We start from the raw sequence: 25,249 nt of genomic DNA, 5'->3' as shown, positions 1-25,249 counted from the left end.
GGCCACAAAACCCAAAAAACAAATAGCAAAAAATAAAACATAAACAGAGAGAGCTCACAAGCAGTAATGAATGACAGCCTAACGAAAAGTGTTGTGGATTGAATTTGCCAGTTCCAATATTGATGTGGATGAGCACTAGCAGTCATCATAATAATAATAATAGGATGGAGAAAGAAAACCAGACATAAAAGAAACCCATCCTCAGGCAAAAGCCCGTTTCGATGTGGCCCAGGAGAGCAGGTGTTGAGCTCTTTCTATAGTCAGACTGCACATGACACAGTAGCCTACGACGATTGAGGTTTGAGATCCAGTTTAAGTTATTTTTTCTTGTCCTGGTGAGTGATGGAATGGATGAGCTGGTAGATAAGATGATGATGTCCTGATGGTGTTGATAAAGTTCTCATCCCTTTTAGCAGCAGATAAGCAAATATAACCTTTAATTACTTTAAACGAACCATTTTGAGAATACCACGTTTTGGTAACTCGCGTAAGATTTTGATAAAACATAGGCTACTTGTAGGCTATTTCAACTTTGTTGCTTACTTCACAATGTAGATACTAACGACCTGTTTTAGCCTGATGCTGCGGTTCGATGGGGTAATAGCGGTTTGTCACTAGCTTTCGGAACATAGTTCCCTTTCAAAAGCTACTACTGTACCAGTGTACCTACCACAGCGAACTCGCAGCATCAGGCTAAAACAAGTCGTTTGTATCTACATTGTGAAGTAAGTAACGACCATGCTGCTAAAAGCGAAACTCAATCTATTGCGTAAATTTTGTTGTGTAGCCTACTGTTCATAAATTCTTGGTTTCATTTAAACCAGCCTAAACGCCGCAGTTTTTTCTATATCTGTCAGATTGCTTTAGTGCAGATGGAGTCCAGATCTTAGACAACCGTGAAAGTTATGAGGTCAAAAAAGCTGATGGGAGTTCATATCTCAGCGTATTAGTCTTTATCAATGGCAGAATCCGCCACGAACATCGGGTGATTGTCGAGCCTACTAAACCCTGTTAAATTTTGAGCATTTGATCTAATGTTCGACTTTGTACTTGGACTTTGAACGTTTATCATTAACAAGGAACATTCTAGTAGTGTTCAACTCGCTTGTGTGCTTTACCTACCAACTCAATTAATGCCGATTCATGGTTGACAACTATGACAATGCGTTTTTCAAAGTCATTTAAAAGGCAGCCTTCGACTTGAATGAGGTCAGTTGGATTGAAAGAATGCAAAGCGTGACAGTGTGGCTTTGAATACATAGTACAAATCGTCATGCTGCACCCAGCAGTTGACACAACATTGAAAATGAGAAAAGCGTTTTCAAGAGTTTTATCCTGGATTGACGCAATATATCTCAGTTTAATTTTTTGCGTTTTCTTACACACTTAAAATTATATCCAAGCAATATAGTTTGTATAATAATAGAACAGTTTTTACAGCAAAGCAATGCATGCAATGAAGGATTTTTTTCGTTTTCTGTTCAAGTTCTTTAAGCTGCGCAATGTCCACAACTGTAAATACTTGGATTTGAACAGAGCCGTAGAACTATTTGCTATCGTTGGTTGTTGTACATTGATTTAACGTTCAAAGACGTTAAATCAATGTAAATAAAACAAATTTTGCTAAGTGAGATAAACTGTCATAAAATCATTACTGTTCGAGCACTGAAAGTTTTTGTGCTACAGTTTATCCTGCAGTTGTGGCATTTTTGAAGGAGGTGGACCGCAAAAAAGTTTCGTAGTTTGTGGTCTGGCCTGCGGCCGTATGTCTCTGATTTATGGGATACCTCAGTCATCATGTTGTCTTTGTCTACCTATCTTAGCATTATGCTTTTGCGCAAACAATGCTGGTAGGATATCGTATTTGAAAGCAAATGTTTGAATATCTTGATTGGTTCATAAAGTTTTAAATATTAATCTAAAAGAAAATGAGGAAAAGTTGGATTACTAAACTACAGCATTATCTTACCTTGAGCTCAAAATTGATTGAAACTCATTGCTATTTAAACTGTGTACGAAGCTAAATGTCTTGGAAAGATGCAGATTTCTTTTCTTTGAAAGCATAAATCTAAGTCAAATTCAGTGACTATTTTCTCATAACCTCTAGGCTACAGCCTGTTTCACTCTTACTAGAGTTCATCAGAATACCCTTATTCAAATACAATCTAAATAGCAAATTCATGAACAATCCTAGATATTTTTTAGCAGTTTGGTTCAATTTAGTTTTACCATATTTTTGTTTTATAACCGTTTTGGTTACATCTATAACATATTTGAAAAGTATATCTTGATTGCTTCTATTTTGGCTTTGTCCTAAAAAGGTTTTTGTCGTATCCGGACCAGTGTCTGGAGGTTGAAAGTTCAGTGCAAGTGAATGGAAGGGACGTCGGTTTTCATATTTATCTTTAGCTGTATTTTTAAAAGCTAGAGACATTACATTCCGAGACTGAATTTTTACGTTTTTCTATAAGTTTGCTTTCTCCAAAATACCTTAAATTGCTTAAAAACCAGCTTCAGTAGCCTACTCTTATCTATCCCATAAAAAAACAATTTTTTTAATCAAATAAAAAGTGGCCCTCTAGTGTGGCGGATAAGCCAAAGGCGGATGTATTGTAGCATCCCAATGGCCTAAAATCCCTAGTTTCAGCGCTGCCAAAGAAACAATAGAGCGGCCTCGATAGATCTAGGCTTACGCTCGATATTGTAAAACATACAGTATGTCCTTCTGAGCGTTGGACAAGAATTCGCACCACTAGGCCGGGCAGTTGTCGGTTTCAGAGGATTTCATCGAAATGTCATTGTACGTTTATTATTTCAGTTATTTTGTATTGCTGCAAGAATTGTAACTATTCAATAACAAGTATGTCTGTTCAAACAACGAAGATGAACTCTGGATATGAGATTCCAGTTTTGGGTCTTGGGACATGGAAGGTATGACAGCAGTAGCTTACATATTTCTGACATACTGGGTTGCAGTGTAACAAGCATATAGTAGTTAAGATCAACTTGCTTTTAAAACAAATATTTGTCATAAAAGCATCTTTCCTGTAGCCTATTCATCATCTTGTTAATTGATACATTTACCTTTATAAATTGATGATAGTAGATACTAATTAATTGATGCATTTACCTTTATAAATTGATGATAGTAGATACTAATTAATTGATGCATTCACCTTTTCGTCTAATGCAGCCAAATGAACAATAAAAATTGTAACTTTATTACATGTCGCGGTGAACTTTTGATAAAACAACGAAAGTTAAATTTTTTCTTAAAAATTAATAATTATTCGGGTGTAAAATTAATTGCTTAAAAACTTAAAAGTACTTGATATCCAGTCATCTGCAAAAAGTATTATTTGTAAATTGCTGTCTGAAACAAAAGTATGCAGGTTTTTAGGCGTTTGTTCGGATATTCAAAAATGCAATACTTTTTTTAGGTCATATTGTATTTTTAACCTATTTACTTGCAGTCTCAAAAGGGAGCAGTGCAAGCAGCCGTAGAAAGCGCTATAGACAGCGGCTACCGGCACATCGACTGTGCATGGTTATATGCCAACGAAAACGAAATCGGGAATGGAATTACAAATAAAATCAAGGAAGGAAAAGTAAAAAGGGAAGATCTATTTATAACCAGCAAAGTAAGAAATGTGCAATATTCTAGGTCTTGTGGGTTGTGTGTGTTGTCGTGCTTGAATAACAATACTCTCAACCGTATATTGCTGTATGCGTTTAGTGGAAAACATTACTAAGTTAGTAAACCATAGGGCAAAACCACGCAAAACATACTTGCTCATTGCATGTGATTGTCTTGAATTGTCTTCTGGCTACTTTCACGCCACTACTGTTTGTGCCCAACTGCTTTTATTTTTGTATATTCCTGTTTTCTTTTTTTTGATTCGAATATTGACATTTTTGTCTGCTGCTGATAAATGATAATGATGATTATGATGTAGAAAAATATTGTCCCTTGAACGTAATTAAATAATCGTTGTACGTATTGTATCTTTTCCATAATGTTAGCGGATTTTCTTGTATTTTTCTTCTTTGAATGTGATATAAATCAGTTTTCTGATACCAGACAAGAGCCAGTTTCATACCCCGAATAAGCTTGTCAATCTTTTGCCCGTAATAAACGTCAGATTGTTTATAATTTCAATTGTGCTACTAATAACTCCACTAGGTATTCTTTTATTGGTGATAAAGAAAATTATGAGATTGTTACAAAACGCATCAACGATTGATGCTTTGTAATAGGACCCAATGGCCATTTTTAAGCGTAACAATGAAATAAGAAATGGCAACACTAAAAAGTTTTAATAATTAAATGCAATAAATAAATATATAATAAAATTAAAATAACAATAACAATAATGATACCGTATGGTTTAATTTCTATTGTACTGCATTTAAGAATTTTATTTGCGTGATTTTTACGATATGATATTGCTTCAATTCATCCATGCTGTAGTATCAAGTATAAGAAAAAATGCATTTATAAATTGAAAAACGTTAATTCAAACAAATTTTTTCAATTATTATCTGTTGTTACATTATTATCAACTTGATTTCCTTTCAGCTTTGGTGCACTTCCCACAAGCCTGAAGCAGTAAAATCAGCTCTGATGGCAAGTTTAAAGGAATTGCAACTTGACTACTTAGACCTTTATCTTATGCATTTTCCTGTTGCCTTCAAATACACTGTAAGTACACATCATTTGCTATTGTGATAAACATAATGAAGTCTCAAGAAACAATAGTTGAATATTCGGATGGTATCCTTAAGTAAAGCACTTCAAGAATACGGTAGAATACCTCTCCAGCTTCCATTCAATTGCACCGAACAAATAAACCAAATATTTGCAGACAACACCATTTCAACAAATGGAAGGTGCTCTGCGTAAATCTCAGCAGCCCGACCGGCGTCAATGGTTCAATCCCTCTGCAAGTATGCAATACCGCTAGGATTAAACCCTCAAAAAAGCTTTTAGTGTCCGAGGATAAAAATGGCTTGTTTCGTTCTTATCGTTTCGAGTAAAAGCTTGAATCACCTACACTATGTGCACAATGCATTTGAAAGGGTCTTCGGATCACTCGGCATGCAACAATATCAGCAAGTGCTTCACCTCAGCAAGTACATTTCAGCTGCTGCCAATTCAGCAAATGAGATTTACATGCTCAGTTCGGACTTGCTTGGTCATCGCTTGTTGAACTCATTTGCTGACTTGTGACATTCCAAGTTTCGGCTTGCTCAGTTGTTACTTGCTTAGTTTCATCATTTACCAACTTTAGCCACTTTCTGAACTGTTACTAGCTCAGTTGTCACTTGATCAGTTGTCGCTTGCTCAGAATACAACTGTTGGTCAGCAACGGCTTGTCTAAATGCCAATACAATACTATGTGTAAAATTTAAATTTTTCAATTTTACAAGCATTTTTTTCCATGTCTGAAAGTGCAAATATTTGTGTCTTAACACTCTCTGTTAGCAAATACCGCTGCGTATTGGGACACGGTCTTTTGCGAAGCTTAAATAAAATAGAATAATCGTTTTACCTACTTCAAAAATAAACTCTAAAATAAAATTTCGTCACTAAACTTTGCATTAAAATCATCTTTTGACTTTACAAATAATTCAAAAGTTTCTATTTGAATAAGATTATTTTTTGACTAAACTACTTTTGTGTGGCAAAAACTTTAATAAACTTGAATTTGTCAATTTAACCCTTTGCTTTTCAACGTTTTTTTGGAAGTTAACTGCTCAAGGGGGGGCCTTTTTTGGATCAAATTCAATCAGCTGTTACGTGTTATCTGCTGATGCTATTTCAACAAAAGTTGCACTGGTGTGAAAAAAAATCATTTGTCTATAAGTTTGAAAAGTCATTATTTTAAAATTTTGTATGTTAAACTTGATATTTCAATTTTTGCAAAGGTACCCAAAAACGACAATTTTGATTTATCTTGCCGCTATTTAATTACCGTGCTAATCCGATTTCATGCAAAGTTCTGAAAAACAATGAGCTCGATCGAACGCACGAAGTGTGTGTGCGGTGTGCCAAATCATTGCATTGATAAAGATTTACTTACGACTTGCGAGCAAATCTTATTGTAAGCTACTCATTGATTCTAAAATAGTTACAATCAGAGTAATATTGTTACACGAATTTGAAAAAAAACAAAACTGCGTTTGTTGTCTTACATTTTCGTCCTAAACTAATGCATTCCCAAACTCATGGCTAGCTTCTAGTTTTATGGAACCAAATTTCTCATAAGTAACACCTTAGCCTGCTTGAATAGCTGTTTACATCTTCCTTTGTGTATTTTAGGTCTACAATTGAGTTTGTAGTATGAATATTTTTAGTAGAGAGAAGACAATTGAACAAGTTGTTGAAATTATCTGAAATTTCTAAGTTCAAATTAGGTGCTTTTGAAATTGTGGATTTGTGTCAAGTCGCATCACAAATATCATGCAAGCTACATCATAAGTCATTTCGCTTACGGGTGTTTATAAACATGACTCATAAATTACATCCACCAACAATACAGCATTTACATCAACAAAGCTAAGTTTGAAGCTAAACTTTTTATTGAAGATTGTGTCAATCAATTTGAAATAACATTTTTAGTCCGCCAGCGTCGAAACAATGCAACAGCGAATTGAGGAACATGCGTAAACAAAGGAAATGTGAAATAACCCACAGTCAGCAAAGCTACATAAATTTAACGTTTACAAATGTTGAATCAATGTAAAAGGAATAGATTGCTGCCTGGGTCGTCATTGTTTGAAGCACAAAAAATACGCGTAAATGCGACAACATCAGCAAGGCAGCGATTATGTTTCTGGCCAAAAAAAAATTAACTTTTGAATTCAAAGATAAAAATGATTATAACGAAGCTTCAAAGTTTGTCGTAAAAAATATTGCAGAGATACAATAAACATAATCATTTTGTGCCAGATTGTGAGAAGACTTCTTAGATTCTTTCCAAACATTTGCAGGATTGCAAATTATTTTTTATAACTTTATATTGCCAAAAAATGGCTTCTTTGTTGAAACAACGTGGCTACAATTCTATAAAAAATTCTTAGGCTTACTACATTGAAGTAATGAAATTTTTTTTTGTGATTTTGCTGATGACGTTTTACAATATCCGAGAAGTAAAAAATAATAATGATGAGTTATTTTACAAAACCGTGGTTTGCAAGCGCTTCACAAAAAATTGTTGGGGGAAAATTTACCATTAGACGTAAAACGTTTGTAAAAGAAAATTGTCGGTTTACGTATTTATAATGTTTATTGCCCTGTTCGAATTATAAACTGCCTGTATTGTCTACCTTTGTGGTTGCCGGCCAGCTTAGAGCAGCATGCAAACTACGCGTTTATGGTATTTGCATCGTGTTATGATTCTCGAAAATTTCCCACAAGGTCTTTATTTTTATCGTGACATTTTTGTGCATTTTCTGTTCTAAACTTGAAGTCATTGTGCAGCACAATCCACATCGGTTTTTAGACTCAGTCTTCATTGAAAATCTTTTGTGTGGTGCATCATTTCAAGTAGTGTCTTCCCCTAAGCTGTTACACAAACCGCCCAGAACCAGGTTGATTATTATGTATCTTACAGCCGTTGAGAGCCCGTTATTGTATGTGTGGAATTATTACTGAAGATGTCTGACTACATTCATGCCAAAGTCGAGCAAATTCTGCTTTCGGGATCCTTGCCGTTATTTACGGTATTTTTTGTTGATAAGTTTAGGCAGCATTTTTCAAAGATAAATGAAGACATCGGTATTGTTCATCACTTAGATTTAGTTTTCTCAGCATTGTTTATTCATTCTTTGATCCACTAATTTGTCCCACTTTTGGTATAATCGGATCGTTTATAAATGGCGGGTCTTCACAATAGCCGGCCTCTTATACATTGGCGCAACGTATTCAGATGTTGAATCAATGATGAAAAAAGCTGATTTGTTGTTTGTCTTATGTGACGCCTAGCTTTATGCCTCTTCTACATTACAAAATATTTAGTAATGTAGATGAGGCATTATCATCTTCATTTTGCGCTCTTTGGAACAACACACAGTGCACTGTGAAACAAAAATGCAGGACATAACAACAAGTAGGCGACATAAAGCAGGGAAGGGACATATTGTAGCCATCGAGTTAGCTGCTACGTGTAAATGGAGCCTATCTCATAATTTTGAATGTATCTCACAATTACTGTTTGCAAAAACGCCATTTCTTCGGCCTCTCCCAAAAGCATTTGCAGTGATACATTTCCTCAATTGCAAGTTTTGTCAATGAGAGCATTTCCATAGAACGTTTATTTCGAAACTAGGTTTTCGTGCATTTACCCAAGAGAAGATTTCTTATTGTAACGTTTTTTATTCGTCAATGAATATTATCTGCTTGAAACAACTGTTTTGAATAGTTTGTGGCCTACATAGCCTACTATTTTGATCGTGGATTGTTATTCTTCTTTGTAGAGCTGATAACGCAAAAAACGTTTGCTATTATTGTTTCTAATTAACAGCTTTGTGATCACTGGCTTTTCTTTTGTGGCATAAGAAATAACGCGCTTTGTATTATTGAGGTCAAACCAAACAAAGGAAACCAAGAGGATGTTTCTCTCTGCTCGCGCATATCGATGCACGAAGCAATTATGAGCTTATGGCTTGTTATCGCAATGTAATCCATTTCACGCTTTGCTGGAAGTGAGCTAGAAATAGCAAAAATTCACCAAAATCTTGAATTTACAAGAAAACTACACAACTTGTAGCATCAAATTTAATATCATCAGATCCGCCTGGCAATTTTAGGAAAAGTCAAGAAAAACCAAGTGCATGGCGTTACTGTGCTTCAAATAATCAAAGGAAATATGAGGGGGGGGCCAAATCTGTCCTCCCTTTGAGGAGCAAAGTGTTAATGTGGTACGGTACTTTACTTTTTCAAAAATAAGCTCCACTTTTTTAAGATTTAACGTTTCTCGCCATTTGGAGAGCTAAAAAGGATGCAGTTAGTGTTACCTAGCGCCAGCAATTCCTCCACTTTAAAAAGCGTAGTCCGAGGGTCATTGCATTGCGTTTACGACATCGCTGTTGGACAAAAAAGTTATTTCTAAATTGTTTTAAGTGCAGAAAAACCAGATCACATTATCTGTGCTTTTTATTTTACTGCTAATTGTTATTACATATTAAAGAAAAGTGGATTAATCTTGTTTTGCTGTTCAGACACCTACAGAAATGTTCCCACAAAATGAAAAAGGAGAGACGATGATGGAGGATACGGACTACGTTGCCACGTGGAAGGTATAGTTGTTAGACATGATGCTGAATATTTGTGACAAAATAAGTAGCTATAACTTTGTTGGAGTGAAGTTAGTTTACTTTAGAAGCTGGTTTTTGTTGATTTTCTGAATATAGAGCATTTTACGGGCGTCAGACCACTCGGCATGCGACAACTCAGCAAGTACATTTCAGCTACTACCAAGTCAGCAAATGAGATTTTTTTCTCAGTTCGGACTTGCTTGGTCGTCGCTTGTTAAACTGAATTTGCTGACTTGTGACATGCTAAGTTTCGGATTGCTCAGTTGTTATTTGTTCTGCTTCATCGCTTGGCAATTTCAGCCACTTGCTGAAATGTTGCTAGCTCAGTTGTCGCTTGCTCAGTTCACAATTGCTGACTTGTAAGAGACTCGTATTTTAGATCAAATAGAGTTAGAATACAATTCACTAAAAATCTTAGCAGGTTGCTTCGCTCTGATTGGGATCATCAAAAGGTTCTTGTTCAAATAGAATTTATATTTTATGTAAATTATTTTATTTGATATACAATTGTGATGTAATAATCTCCTTGCTTTATATTCTTCAAGGCCAGACCTCTATCAGCCTTGTATCTCCCTCTGAAATGCACAAAAATGATAGTGCATAGCGATGACTGGGTTGAAAGTTATATTTGAGGTTGAGGGGTAAAGAAAAAAAATGATTTTTTTGTTGGGTACATGTCCATTGAAACCAATATTTGCAGCAGATGTAGATGTAACGCGTTTGCTCAAAAAAATGTCTCCAGCACATATACTTTCACTAGGCCTAATTTTAAACGCAACGTATCTTGTACAATCTGCATTTGCTTTTTTGTACTTAAAATTAGGCGATGGAAGCACTGCTAAAGGAAGGACTAGTACGAAGTATTGGAATTTCAAACTTCAACATTTTCCAAGTAGATAGGATTATGAAAGAAGGTACCGTTGCACCAGCTGTCAATCAAATAGAGCTCCATCCATACTTGGTTCAAGCGGATTTAGTGAACCACTGCCAGAAGCTTGGAATTGTGGTGACAGCTTTTAGTCCACTGGGAAGTGGTGACAGAGCATGGTGAGGAAAAGTAGTTGAGCAACTTAGATATTTTTAACTTTTTAGTTTCTTGGCTTTATAAGTATAGCTAAAAACACACATCAAAATAAGAACGGTAAGGTTATTTGGAGGACTGCACTTTTAAGATTAAGCTACTCTGTGTAACATGATTTCAATAAATACGCAGTTGCAGCTCAAAAAATTCAAAGTTAGGTTAATAAATTTCAACAAAATTGTTGCATTTATCTTAACGTTTTCATAATAAGCGAATGCAGTCAATGATATGTGACAGTAATGTTTAAGTTGTTTGATAGTTTATTATACAAATCTTTAGTGTTAAGCAAAAAAACACTTTTTCTGATATTTCTGATATAGTAATAATTGATTTAATTCGCTCTGCTTTGTCTTTTTGCTTAGCATTGAGCACTTTTTTGTAGTATTAATAGTTTTCATTGTTTTTATGTGTTTTATATGTTTTGTTATCAGGAAATCAAAGGATGAGCCAGTTTTGTTGGAGGACCCAAAACTTGTTGAAATTGCCTCAAGGCTGAATAAGAGTGTCGCTCAAGTTGTCATGAGATTTCAGATTCAACGAGGCGTGACGATCATCCCCAAAAGCGTCACCCCAAGTCGGATAAAAGAAAATTCTGAGGTACAATAATTAAATCATATTTGGAATTACTTTCATAAAGAATCTGTCCGGTAGTAGCACTAAATGAAGCCATTTAAAGCAATAAGATTCTGTAGAACATTTCTATAAAGTGGTACAAAAGTCCTAGAAATAGTAGCTGAAAGCGTTGATCTGACTCCTATCAAGCACAAATTTCCCAATAAAGTTGCTGTTAGTGATTATTCCTCATTTTACAGACAACATAACATAACATAATTTCGTACTTTTTAAAGTTCCAGCGTTGCCAATTATAAGTATAGTGCAGTTATAGCCACTGCATGTTTGTGATGATTTGCAGACTAATTGAGCGACCACTGGAAAGTATCTCGCCTTTGTTCTCTCTTCTCTTACACATACATTCTTTTATTGTGTAGCCTACAAAACTTTATTTTCGCTTTACTGGGAAGGCGATTAGTCTGGCAACTTTGAAGTAGGTTTATATGACAGTGTAATTCTTCATACGTTGTTTCAGCTTTTTGACTTTGAATTGTCAAAAGAAGACATGGCTACCATAACCGGATTGAACAGAGATTTCAGAACTTGCCATTGGTAAGCAGAGATTGTTTATTTGTTATCATCCACCTGCAACCCAGCGATATAGCCTACATCAACTATATTTTAATTTTTCGTTTTAGGAAGCTAATCTTGCAACAATTGTTCCTGAACCCAAATTTTTTTCAACTTAATAACTTATTTCGGTCATAAGCACGTTACAAAGTTCACGTTTTGTCGCTTCTATCTTTTCTTCCACCTTTGCTATGTTGACGTGCATTGTTGTTGCTGTGATGGTCAGAAATAAAAACAACTGAACTGAATTTTTATAACTGACAATGTATTAAAAGTAAATATCCTCAAAAATCGTCTAACCAACTTCCTAATATAACTTACTATCGTCATGTACAGAGCCAGGAGCATAGTTTTGCACCGTGGGTGTAGCAGGGACGTAGCAGGGTGGGGCAAACGCTACATCGTTTAATATTTTATCTTGCCTCTCTCAAAAAACGTTTTACAGTAATACTATTGCAACGTTTTGATACCACTATAATTCATGTTAATTAACGTTTGCCCCACAACAGTTGCTTTTATCACCCCCAAAAGATTTGTAGCTACATCACTGGGATGTGGCACTATATAAACGCTGTTGTTATTATTACTGGCTTGTGAAAAAGAAATGAATCTTTGTCTCAAACAACTGATAAAATAATTTAAACCGAAATTCTAAAACTTATGTTACCTGTGTGACGTCACTAATGGTCAATGAAGGTTTAGGCTAGTTCAGTATCAAGTGGTAGACTCAAAATAAAATTTGAATTCTCTTAAATTGTGAGCCAAGCCAAACGTTGAGCGAAATGTTTGCCGATCACGCGGCGCTGGTTCGACTCTCGGGGTGTGCGCTTGAGCAACGCATTTCTGGACTGCCCTCCATTCAGCGGCACCTAGTGAACAGAATAATTCCAAGGCAACAACACTTCAACAATCGAAAACTTTACTCTGTCAATCTCGGTAACCGGCCTTGCGTCAAAAGTCTCTACAAGTATGCGAAACTACCAGGAATAACCTATCAAGGCTTCCGAGGATAAAGATTCAAAACCAACCTATTTGTTTTTAACATTTTATTTATTTTAAGGTTTAACATGAAGCACAAGTATTTCCCTTTCAATAAGAACTACTCAGAATAAAGAACTTCTAAAAGAGGAATTGGAACAGACTACCCATATACTCATGCAAAGGACCGAAGGAAAAATCCTGGGTTGACTGACGATTCTAAAAGAATGACTGATTAGTTCACATGATAAAGCTGAAATGTGTTTTTTGTATCTTGCATTAATTACATATTACTTTGATCCTAATTTTTAATTATTTCTCATTAATTACAAGGCTCATTTTTATAAAGTATAATATACTTATGGATGAAGAAGACTGTCACAATATGTAGATCCACACATTTTACAATAAGCTGGCTAACATGACCTGACTTTAGATATTGTTGAATTTATCTGAGACTTCTTCGATGTGGATTATTTAGCAGAATTTACTATCACACTGTTTGCACAAATAAATTTTGAAAATTTAATGAAGTTTTCTTCGAGCTTGCTTCGTTTAAACCTATTTTATAGCAAAAATATTTTTTATTGTGTTGTCAAATTTAGCCATTCAATCTTACTACATAGCCGTTTATAATCCATACCAGTTAACTCTCAATAAATATTATTCCAACAACGGTTTTGCTGCTATCTCGTCTGGAAAGCAGAGTTTCTCATACCAAGTTTTGCAAATTCAAAAGTTAGCCTTTTAAAAGGCTACATTTGCATTGCGCATTGATTGGCTTAGCGGTTAGTGGAGTAGTGCCTCACTCAACTGGTTCGTGTTCAATACTCGGTGCTGCCACGGGAAGTCTAACATAACTCTTATTTGCATTGCTCATTAATTGGCTTAGTGGTTAGTGGAGTGGTGCTTCACTCAACCGGCCCGTGTTCAATACTCGGTGCTGTCACGGGAAATCTAACATAACCCTTAAAAGACTACATTCGCATTGCGCATTGATTGTCTTAGCGGTTGCACTCAAGCAATAAGTGGTTAAGGCTTTGGAAAAGCATGCTGCAGGTCCTTACTCTCGTCTCGATTATTCTTGGGATTCTTCCGCTTACGCAGGAAATTCACCAGCACGCAGTAAACTGACGTTCTGAGTTTTAGCAATCCTACACTTCGCCGCACATTTGGAGCACGCCCGGTTAAGTCATGCAGTTGCAGTGGCATCATTGAAATATGTCAACTGACTCGTGTGGTGATTTTAATGTTAAATCATTGTCATGTTAATAACCCACGCGACAAGATAGATGTCGGTTTCTATTAACCCTTAAGTGGTTGAGGCTTCGGCAAAGTAGGCTGCTCCTTACTCATTAATTTCTCATCTGAATAACCACAGAACCGACTCGCCATTGCACACAGGGAACGTGTATTGTAAACAAAATGTGAAAAACAATATGAGCTGCCTTTGATCTAGATGGGATGTCTTGTGGGAAGCAATGGATAGAAATATATGAATGGGAAGCAAAACGGGAGTTTATTCGGTAGATTTATACTTCCAATGTGCCACCGTGAAGATTGTATTATCCAGACGTATGTGTGGCAACTTCAGCTCAGGTGAGGTGCTCCAGGTAACTAATTCGTTAGGAAGCTTGTGCTTTCTTGTTGGGTCTGGTGTCAAATCGAAGGTTACTGGGTTTCTGAAACGAAATGTACAAATATACTATTGTCATAATCAAGTTACGCCAGGTGGTTGAAGAGTTGGATAAAATGGAAAGCAAGACAGCTAATCAGTCCTGTGGATGCGTGGGTTGGTAGTGGGTGCATGGCATTAAGTGTCTTGCCCAAAGACACAGTTGGGTTCTTTTGGATAATTCTAATGTCACACTGACTCCATTTAAAGCGTTATTCCAAAGTTCTCACCACGGTTATAAATAGTAGGGCTCTGAAGTCGAGCGAAGGGTTGCGATCGAGCCGTATTTTAAACTGATTGTCCTGCTTTGGCATCGTGCAGACCATAACGTCAGCGTTTTTGTCGCTTTTACCATTTTCTAGACCTTTTCCACTTTTGGCATATATTTTTTATTGTTGTTGTGATGGTCAGAAACAAAAACAAACTGAAACAGAAAACTATACAACTCCAACTACTCGGTTTATAACTGGCCGACTCCGATTCCGGACATATCAGAATCCTTCCGACTTCACGACTCCGACCCACATCCTGATAAATAGGCTACCGAAACAAAGGAAGCATAGGCTACAATACCGTGGTAGACATACATAAGTTACACAGGAGAACGTGGAAGGAGGGTGTATGATGCTATTATAGAAATATTCTTCATTGTTAAATTTTTAAAACGACTGTGGAAATTACTATTAACTTCGTTGACAAATGACTTTGAACTTTAACCGAAGTAAGCTTTTGCCAAGTTTAAAATTGCCCGAACTTTGTCATTATCTTGCCAATTTCAATTATATGTAATATTATAATAATGTAATTACAAAAAACTAAACTCGTTAAGTCATATGTTGCCTAACTTTTTTTTGCTAGGTCGCCTAGAGCAATCATCAGGCGCTGCACTATACATACAAACACTATATATTACAATAATTAATACACTTTATATTAGCCAGTGAGCTCTCAGCTTGCTAAATTTCAAAACAAAGAACAAAGTTTCTTGGTGTCATCACGTGACGTGATCCGGAGATGTGTTGTGTTGGTGTAATGCTTGGCTATGAAACAGGAAATCATAACAAGATATTCCAATGTACAGGATGTTGATTCCAATTTTTCACAATACGTACAAGATATTACGATGCTACATCATTGGCTGGAATATTTAGTACTTACCCTCCAAGAAGGCAAATCTTGTTTCCATACACAAACCCAAGAAAGTAGTGAGTTTTAGAATGAGTAAAACTAGTTAGAGTTTCCCACTGATCACAAAAGAAATTGTATCTCTCAGCCGAAACAATGTTACTGTGTTCTTCATTTTTTGTTCCTCCTTCAAATGTAAGAATGAACACACTTTGTAAAACTAGGAGTGAAAAGTTGTGCAGACTTCAGGTATAGAAGACAAAAAAATTCTACGCAGTTGCATGACAGGTTTATAGCTGGGTTCATTTTTACTTTGTCAATGTAGAATATTCAGTTGAAAACTATGCTTCCAACGGGGCCATTTGAGAGGATATTTTGGGCCCGGTGCCAATGAGATCCTTGGGACCCAAATCAAGATACTGAAGAAAAACACATTATGTCCAAAGAATACAACGTAGATTTGCAAGTTTCCGGCCTTTTGGAAATGCTTCGGTCCCTTAAAAGCATCCTGGGTTCTGATTCAAAAATATCCCTTGGGCTCCCAAGTTAACGCTAATACTTGCCCACCTTGGTAGCCATAAACCATTAACTTAATCATTTGCTCAGACAGCAACTACTAACGTATGTTGCAGGCACTAAGAATGCAAACAGGAATGAGTAAGTAAATACATTGCATTGTTAGAGCAGCCGAGAAGGTGATTTGCAGCTCCCACTGCATTCAACACAAGGCTTCACCTTGACGCAGTATTTTCAGTTTCAAAAAATGGCACTACCCAAATACCCAAAAAGGAATTGAGCTATTTCTTCTTAAAATTGACAAAATTATGTTACCTATTGCATAGATGTAATTCTTGTGATGAAGAGCTATAAATGACGATCTTGCATGATTCATTGACGCTTTGGTTTTAAACCCTGTTATGCGATCAACACTCATTTCAAAGGATTTCAACCGTACGTTACCATCTGTTCCACCAAGCAAATAACAAGTGTCTGAAAATAAAACAGATTGAAAGGTTACATGGACAACGTGATATGTTTCAACCGATGGATTTATCAATTTTTATTATTTAATCAGATTTAATTAAAAATGTAGTTTCACTTGAGTTGTGATCGAAATTAAAACGGCGATTTTCACAACTAACACCTTCTATTTTCTGGTGAAAGTGTAGAGCGTAATGTAGAGAACAATGATATTTAAAAAAAGAATGCAAGCAAAAAATTATTGTTCATTGTTTGTAACAAGCCGGAGTCGCCATTTTTTTAACGATTTCGACTCTGGAGACGCCAAAATCCATGGACTTTACAGCCCTGGGCAATTGTTGCAAATTAACAGTAGTTCAGAATCAATTACATTGTCGGCAAGACGCTATTTTCACAAGATTTGAATAGACTATCGGAAATCAATGACTACTTTGCCATAATCACAACGAGTATATATCCAGACGTTGAATCAATGTAATTATTTGTCACCTGAAGTAAGAATCAAACAATGCTTCATTCTAAATTGTTGCATTTCTCCGTAGTCAGTAAATCTATACCAACGATGCGGATACCTATTCAGACAATCTTTTGTTGTAAAACATATCATTAGATTGATGCAATCTCGTCCGCCGGACAATACGATGTAATCTGCGACATTAATAAAGATTCAGTATGCCATTGAAGTACAAACAGACAGCCTTCCATTGCAGCACCCAGACGGCTCAAGTGCATGGAATAAAGTACCAACAGCTTCAGAAAAAGGAGGGTCAAAGCTTGCATAAGTATGCGAAACTGCAAGGATTAAGCTCTCAATGAGGTTTCTCCAGTCAGAGTGTAGAAATTACCATGATCTCTCAAAAACCTATACGTGTATTTAAAAAAAGCTAATTTGGCGAACCATAAATGAAAATCTGAATGGAAGTCAAGTACCACGAGACTCCATTCGTTTATCCTCGACGCCAATACTCGTGCCGTCGGTCTGACGCCAAAGAGACCGGAATAGATGTACCCTAACCGTCTTGGTACGAGCGTCCGGGTTTTCCACTCAACCATGTATCAATAGAGAATAGCCTCTTCTTTTTGTGAATGTGGTGCAGAGGAACAGACCACAGAACGCATCAACGATTGGGTATCCGGACAACTGCACCCGGAGGACAATTGCCTCTCGGACAAATGCCCCCGAAGGACAATTTCCCCCAGACAACTGCCCCCGGATAATCTAGGGTGGAGTGAAAAAAGAAAATTTTGATTTTTGTTCTGTAATAGCGATTAAAAGTTGTAGCGTGGCTTGACTATTAAGCTTTGAAAATTTCAGCGTTTTAAAATAAAGTTTTCGTCTGCCGCAAGCAAGTTCAAGATTACATGGGACGTGCAGATTAAATATCAGGTTTGTGTATCTTGGATGATGAAACCAAAGACTGGCTTCTCTCTAACTCATTTCTAGTGTAGTCCAGGAATATTGCAAATTTGTGGTGGTAAAAGAGTAGACCCTCGGAACAAGAGGCTCATATGCCAAAGAAAAAAAAACAATTACTTTGTTCGCTTAAAGCTCTAGTTTTTCGAATACAATCTGTAACCACGCAGCGTGACAGTGTCCTTTTAGCCCAATAAAAATTTTCGGGCATATGAAATGATCCTGGGTTCGATAGTACCCCCTGGGCCCGCTTGTTAACGCTACTGGTTAAAGGTTTTGTCCTTGAGCACGATTTCTCCTCCATTTCTCAAAAAAACTTTTTGTTACAAATTGCATAACATCGTTTCTACGTCTTTTTAAGTGTAAAAAAGAAAACTTTTGCAAGCTGCTTCAGAAATGTCTTGATTCTGCTGTACGTAAATTAACATGACGCTTGTATGAAATCTTTGAACAGATTTAAAATTCACGTACCATTCTTACTATTTAGCAAAAAATGGAAGTTAATGCAATTGAACTGCTCGAATTCAAGGAATTCCTGCGATGAACACATTAGAGCAAAGATAACTTCTGCATCTGTAGATAATTGCTGTGCAGTTATGACGATTATAGGCAATTGTGTTACAAAACAATATGGGACAAGCATCTAAATATGACGTACTGTCCGTGGTTGCAGCAGCATGGTACGGTCGCCTGCTTGGGAGAGGTTCAGTTTCCTGCCATTCGTAAGGCTCCAAGTCGTCTTGGCGAGAAACTTTGATCTTCCTGCAAGCTGTTGTTCCTACACCATGCACGACAATCCCAATCACGTACAAATAGTTTTCAAAGTACACAACACTCATCCTATCTCGACAAGATTTCTGTAACACAAAGTATTGCAGATGTACGTATATTGCAAGATAAATAAATTTACGCTGCCGGATAGTAGCCTACTGTGTTTAGGTACCACTGCGTTATCAATTAAACTGAGCAGTAAGCTTTTTGCATTTTCTTAACTCTGATTCTTGCTACTTTATTGATTTCGTCAGTAAGTATTTGCGTTGTGTCATTTGTTGCTGAAAAGGTTGTGTTTACTTGTTTCAGCTCCCTTGATATAGTCAGACGTGCTGACTGATGAAACGTCGGTAATAAAAGCTAAGTATCATCCTTAGCATCAGGAGGTAACCTAGTAGCCTATAGTCACCAAAAGAACGCAGGTCACTTTATTTATTGATAGATGATTTTGATGCAGAGAACCGAATGCACTTGTTGTCAGCTTGCATATCGCTTTAAATGGCTTAAATGGCTTTCTCGTCCCGGACGCGTTAATGACGAAAAATAAAATGATTGAATGATTGATTGATTGTTTTGCTGCTAAGATACCGGTTTGTTCATCCCAATTTGGTCGGTGCGGAATTACTGAATGTATGAGTGGAATGGCAGAGACTCGTCTACCGCTTAATAAGCCCAAACTCATGCGGTTCCGAGGTGGGCTTAAGCGGGGGCTACCTGTCCGCTTATTTTAACTTAAAATCAGTCATTAACTTTGGCGTTATTTTAAATTTGTGGCTTTCCTTGCTTTTTTTCTTTTTGCGCAACGCTCAGAGTTCAAGATGGATAGCAATAACCCTTGCAGATTTAAAATTTTCCATATAAAATGGAATTGTTACCTGATTTATCATTAATGTCTTTGCTCCGGAAGCCGTCCACCACACACCCAAACACTCAGCAGGCACGCCATACTTACATGGAAAATACCTACCTGGAGGCGAAAGACTTACTTTGACCGAAGGGACCACCACGGTACGGTAATCTGTGGGTATATAAAATGACGATTATTGGCTGCCTTAAGCTTATCTCAAGTTTCCTCTTGCTGATGTTGGAGCAGACTAAGAGATGACGGGTCAAGCTTGAGAACTAGTGCGTTTTAGTAAGAATTGATGTTAATTTAATTTGAATTTGTGTGTGTGCTTGCCTTGATGCCCGCTTGAAGAAGGGCACCGCTGTGTGACAAAGGACCACTGCAGTCTGACATCTCACTTGGCGGAGAAGCCAGAGAGGTGCGGGCAGAGGAAGGGTAGCTTTCGCTGAGCCCAGAGTCTTTTTGGATGAACCGCTGCAATCCTGTCATCTCAGACAAGTGGGGCGACGGAGAGGGACTGTTAAAGATATCCCGCTGCAATCACTCTTCCGGCATCGGGCCGTTTCAGATGAGTGAGAGGAAAGGGTTAAAGATGGGTTTTTACACCTTTGGCTGTCTAAGTTTTTTCAAAGATGTTCTACGACCGTACTGAGCTAGTGAGACCCACCGCTGCAATCAGTCGTCTCTACCGTCAAGGACGGCTGAGAGGAGTGGTTGAAGAGAGTCTCGACTGGTCCTTCTTTCTTCTGACCGTAGGAAAAGATATAGAAGGAATGTAAATGTCAGATGACAAAGGAATCTTGTGTTTTCGTGTTATGTCTTTTGTTTTCGTCATGATCACCCACAGGGCTTGGACAGTGGACCTTTTTGTGCTCCATATGTATGTGTTGCCGATATCTGGAGAAATCTTCTTTTGAATGATGGTATGCTTGGCGACATTCAAAAGTATTGAGTTCTTCTTTTGTCCACCGTGGATTTGATTGTATCATGTCCTTTGTTATTTCGATGTCTTTGTTGGTTAATTCAGACAATTGTTGCTTAAGGCACTTCCTCTCTTCTTCTTGTGGATGCTATAAATGAAATCAAGCAAGATGGAAGTGTTATCAGACTCGGCGGTATGACTTCGTTCATGGCCTACGATAAAACATTTTTGCTTTTCATTATTGTGTGCAGAAAATTGATATAGATTTTTTTGTTGTAAGGATATTTTATTGTTTTATGTCTTACCTTTTTACCGTTATTCTAAACCCGCGTGTATGAACACGAAATTATGTTTCCAGTCTCTCGTCAGACTGGGTTACGATGACAGGTAGATTGCCAGGCTCCTTACCACCTACCAGCCATTTTAACATAGAGGAGTCTTCCTTTAACAACAGCACAGCATACGAACTTATAGTCTTTCTCCAATATTATCCAAAGGCCGGGACACGAAATTTTTTTCCCACGAGATTTCTGTATCATTGATTCTAGTCACTCTAAAAGTAAGATTTTCCGAAAGTGTTTAGAAAGATTGGTTGATTCAGATTGCGAAATAACTATTTGCCAATGAAATTCTGCAATGATAATAAAATATAAGCTTTCCCTAACCCTACTTTTTTTGAAAAGCTCTTGTGCACCGCAAAAAATAATTTAAAGAAAAAATGTTTGACTTCGGCGGGCGTAGAACCCTCGTTCTCACGATCACTAGGCAGAAGATGAAACCACTAAACCAACCGTTCCAACGAGAAAATGTTGCATTCACACGGTTTTAATACAAACTTTTACCAAAATATGTAAATGAGACAGAAATCTCGTGGGAAAAAAAATTCACGGCCGGGACCGGGTAGCTGTGATACTTCACCATATCGAATTTTCAAGTTTTTGGCTGACCAAATTGGCAATTGAACCAAGCGTATCAGCGTATAATTACAATTTTATGTTGAATGTTTTTTAACACATCATTATGTCCACAAATTGTTCAGTGATGCAAAATATTTTGTCTGCTAACCATTGTAAAGCCGTTACTATGAGACTTTGTGCAGAAAAGTTATCTCTTTAATTTTTTCTCTTTGCGGTGCAATATCGGGCCGCGTTTTCTAGTAGGCCATGCTTCGTTTTACTTTTTTTTTAGTCGTCATGTTATGATACGTTCTTTTTAAGCCGCTGAAGTGTCTTTGCTCGTTTAACGTACATTTTCCAGACCTCTGCTATGTTTGACATATTGCTTTTCATTGTGATGGTCCAAAATAAAAACAAAGTGATCTGATGTAAAAACACAAACACAAAAAACGCCAGTTTTATGGCATAATGACAACGGCAATTTTGATGCTTGCGCGCGTTACACCAGATAAATAACAAATCTCAACCTCAAGAGACCAATGCCACTTTTGCATACCACTTAGTGCCGTAGCGTGATCAGTTTTTAGGATGTTCACTTATTTTTAGAAAACTTCAATCCATTTCTAAAAAAGCTTTAAATGGAGTTCAACCGAATCAACTTCACCGTTTTTTCGTTTCTTTGTATTTTAAAAACACGGAATTCAGTTCAGCGGGTCATAGTCCTAAGCACGGAAAGTATTTCTATTTAGAGCAGCGTACTGTTCATACATGAACGAAATCAAGGCTATAATCAAAGAGGCTCCACTCGGCAATCGACGGCATGCCTTTAAGTGTCTTGCCAAAAACAAAGAGCAGTGTCGAACCAGGGTTCTCACCACTCAGCTATATCAGCCAACTCTCCATGGTGGACCACATGCTACAAGTAGACTATATGCTTAATGTTTTCTGAAAAAGAAAACACTTAGGATGATCGCGCTACGCCCCATTTCTTTTTTTTATCGGATACACGCGATACTTAAAAAATTCCAGGTTGGGCAGATAAAAACTTGCGTTAAAAAACGCCAGAAAAAATTAAAAACTTCTGCACATTTTTTCTATTATGTAATGCTTTTTGTGTGATATCCAACGTCTCTAGCAACCGGTTGGACTGTGGGTGGTATGTTAGATAATTTAGAAACAACGCTTACATTGATCAGTGATTGAACACACACGAGATTCCCATAATGCATCAATACGAAATATTAGCAAGATATTCTTTAACGCACACAAATCATAGTTATTACCTCATATTCTAATGGCGTAGTTGTCAGTGGCTTTGGTAGGAGGCCAAAAGGTTGTAATAAATGGCTCCTTGCCTCTTGGATTTGTTCTTGTCTCTCTAAATGATTTACCCAGGCCAGATTCAGATAGTTAGAGTCATTGAATCCTTCAACCCGAATGTTGTTGTGATTATAAATATGTTCTCCATAAATTTTCATTCCGACTCTTGGAACCCACTGGTAATTCTCCAGCTCTGAGCATTTAATTCTTACATCTTCTTCATCGACAAAAGCACTTTCTTGATCGTCCTCTGTATTACTCGGCTGCTTACTGGGACCTGGCTGTTCTGCGTCATCAGTTGCGTCATCACCTGAATCATCCGCCGACAAGCACGGATTTCTTTTGAGTGTCCCAAGGAATGATGCACTGGCTCGTCTCCTCAAATGTCGCACAATACTGTCTCTCTTAATCTCATTGAAGATGTCATGTTGCGAACAAACCATTCTGTCCTTATTGTAGGAAGCCAATGCAAAGACAGTCGTTTTCTTGACTTTGATTTCTAAATAACCATATTTTGTATCTTAACCCATATCTTCTTGCGTCAGTTTAAACTGACGGAACAAAAAAAATGATGACAAGTATGTGCATGCTGATAAGAATCCAGTTTTTGGAGTTAAAAGGTAAAATTCATTTAGAAAAATATCTTTGTAATGTGAACCCTGTGGTAAAGATAGCACACATTTCAACCAACAAAAGTTTGCAAAAAGATATTGATGCAATGTAACCTGTTAGCATGGTTATATTTAATGCAGTTTAATACTTCCTCATATCACTGGTTCAAAATAACATTTTTTTTCAAAGACTTACCTCTTGGCATGTTTGTTTCCAATTCACCTAAAATAATAAAAACAGTTGAAACAACATCAAAACACGCAAACTCACCATCAAATAATGAATACTGTTTGCATTAAATATTGTTTTTAGTTATGGAGATCAACCAATGAACATAAAATTTGAGATTAAGGGATACGAAACTGCATTTGTTTTTGGCTTATCCGCGAGTCTAGAAAGATCACTTTCTGTGTTTTACAAAATAAACTTAATTGAGCTATCGAGCAATACAAGAGTAATGAAGTTACTTTACTGATGAATACACTTGATAACCCATTCAGTGCGTAATTAATATTTCGGAACTCGCGTTAATGTACATACTTTGGCGACTCCCAGTATTTTGCGTCGCATTATTATTTTGTCGAGTGTTAGGGAGTCACCAACCCTCAGCCCAATGAGCTTTTATTTTGCATTTTTTGCTTTATTTTGTCTTTTTGACAATTGCGGAGAAGTCCGTGTTGCACTATTGTTTTCTGATGTTATCGCATTATCACTGCACTGTTCCTGTCAAAATGCAATTGTCATTATGAACAATGTTCCTTGGTGTCTTCGTAGCGACGTCCAGACAAACCCGAAGAGCACAAAGCGAAAGCGAATGCGCCATGGAAGGCTGCTGTAGCGAAACCATTATTATCGTGTTGCGCAGTGAGCGACTGACTAGAACGACAATAATTGTTATGATGGGTTCCTAACAGGAAATTGTCACGATAACACTGCTAATTTGCATTCATCAAATGCTGGCATCTACACAAGCTAATCTATCATTTAGGCTGCTGTAGTAAAGAATCTATTTTGCTACAATGCATTTCCTAAAGAATTTGCATTTGCATGGTGCAAATTTTCAAATAAACGACAAGACATAAAACATTGTGCAATTGAGGTTGACCGTTTTAGTGTGTCTGGAAACACAAAGTTTTGCATCCCATAATGAACTAATCATGATCACAACATGACCATCTCTAAAATCATATAAACTTAAATTACGCTGCTCTGTCGTGAAATGTTATAATATTTGTTCTTTCAACAGGTTAGCTAACATTGCAGCTCTCCATGCTGGTAATGAAGTGTTGATACAGACTGGATAGTGGATATACATAAAAAAGATTTGCACTAGTTGTTCAACTGGTTATCGTACTTGAGTAAGTAGCACATACTGGAGACCAATACAACGCTTGCCCATTGAACCACGCACCTGATCAAATGTTGACTTGGTTTGAGAGAAGCGTTTCTTTAATAGAAACAAATGTCCAATTTAGTATAGTCAACGAAAACTAAATTTCAAGCAGTTTAAAACTAAACTTAAGCAACATAAAGCGGACCAAAGCCACAGAAGCTAATAATATAAATTGAGGATATTCATTAAGACAAACCAATTGTTTAAGATGATGCTTCTAAAATATAAAGTAAAGCTCAACCACAGCGACTGAACTTATAAATTTTCTTGTTCATTTTGTTCTCACAAGCACCATATATAGAAGTAGCAATGAACCTTTTGCTGTCTGGAATGTTACTTGAAAACTTTAAATCAAACTATGAAGTCGTCGAAAGTCATTGGAATTTTAGTAAGATTAATTTTAACTGCTTTCTTTAACATAAATAAACGAGTAAACATCATCATCCCCAGTCGCCATCTTGCTTACAGAGGACTGCGGATCAACATGGCTTGTTTGATTTTAAGAATGGCAATTTTAAACTGACTTGAATCAAACAAATGAGTAAGAATTTATTGGATTTAAGGAAAAGTTTAGCAATAATGAATCTAAACACACAAAAAATCAAACCACTACAGTGATCATGCTAGCCCAGTTTGACATGCTTTGAAATTCATCACAAATTAAGCAGCAGTCTTCCTAACATGAACAAAACGCTATTTTTAGATCTATTTGTTACAATATTACAAGTTACCGT

At 36.8% G+C, this 25,249-nt stretch overlaps 2 protein-coding genes across 2 annotated transcripts; one reads left to right on the top strand and one right to left on the bottom strand.

Annotated features, from left to right (window-relative positions):
- The first annotated feature begins 2,822 nt into the window (after positions 1-2,822).
- Positions 2,823-13,228, top strand: LOC145778017 (aldo-keto reductase family 1 member B1-like). Its single transcript, XM_082589403.1, has 8 exons — positions 2,823-2,931; positions 3,474-3,641; positions 4,580-4,702; positions 9,223-9,300; positions 10,142-10,365; positions 10,831-10,996; positions 11,487-11,563; positions 12,642-13,228. Exons 1-8 carry the CDS (start codon positions 2,863-2,865, stop codon positions 12,691-12,693), a joined length of 957 nt encoding a protein of 318 aa, XP_082445529.1. The 5' UTR covers positions 2,823-2,862; the 3' UTR covers positions 12,694-13,228.
- A 736-nt stretch (positions 13,229-13,964) lies between these two features.
- Positions 13,965-24,646, bottom strand: LOC145779113 (uncharacterized). The gene is made up of 8 exons (XM_082590685.1): positions 24,534-24,646; positions 23,318-23,344; positions 22,474-23,009; positions 18,413-18,611; positions 16,830-16,988; positions 16,191-16,349; positions 15,393-15,546; positions 13,965-14,241 (listed from the first exon to the last, which is right to left on the bottom strand). The coding sequence occupies exons 2-8, from the start codon at positions 23,325-23,327 to the stop codon at positions 14,079-14,081; spliced, it is 1,380 nt and encodes a 459-aa protein (XP_082446811.1). The 5' UTR covers positions 23,328-23,344; positions 24,534-24,646; the 3' UTR covers positions 13,965-14,078.
- Positions 24,647-25,249: the final 603 nt, after the last annotated feature.

This window comes from Aplidium turbinatum, chromosome 10 (genome assembly GCF_918807975.1).
Source record: "Aplidium turbinatum chromosome 10, kaAplTurb1.1, whole genome shotgun sequence".
Classification (NCBI taxonomy): domain Eukaryota; kingdom Metazoa; phylum Chordata; class Ascidiacea; order Aplousobranchia; family Polyclinidae; genus Aplidium; species Aplidium turbinatum.
This window is presented reverse-complemented; position numbering and strand designations above follow the sequence as displayed.

Coding starts and splice junctions, on each gene's coding strand:
- LOC145779113 (XM_082590685.1), bottom strand. Junction 18,612..22,473: donor CTACGCCATTAGAATATGAG/GTAATAACTATG, acceptor TTTGTGTTACAG/AAATCTTGTCGAGATAGGAT. Junction 16,989..18,412: donor TGCTGCTGCAACCACGGACA/GTACGTCATATT, acceptor TTAATGTCGCAG/ATTACATCGTATTGTCCGGC.
- LOC145778017 (XM_082589403.1), top strand. CDS start 2,863: ATGTCTGTTCAAACAACGAAGATGAACTCTGGATATGAGATTCCAGTT. Junction 2,932..3,473: donor TGGGTCTTGGGACATGGAAG/GTATGACAGCAG, acceptor ATTTACTTGCAG/TCTCAAAAGGGAGCAGTGCA. Junction 3,642..4,579: donor ATCTATTTATAACCAGCAAA/GTAAGAAATGTG, acceptor ATTTCCTTTCAG/CTTTGGTGCACTTCCCACAA.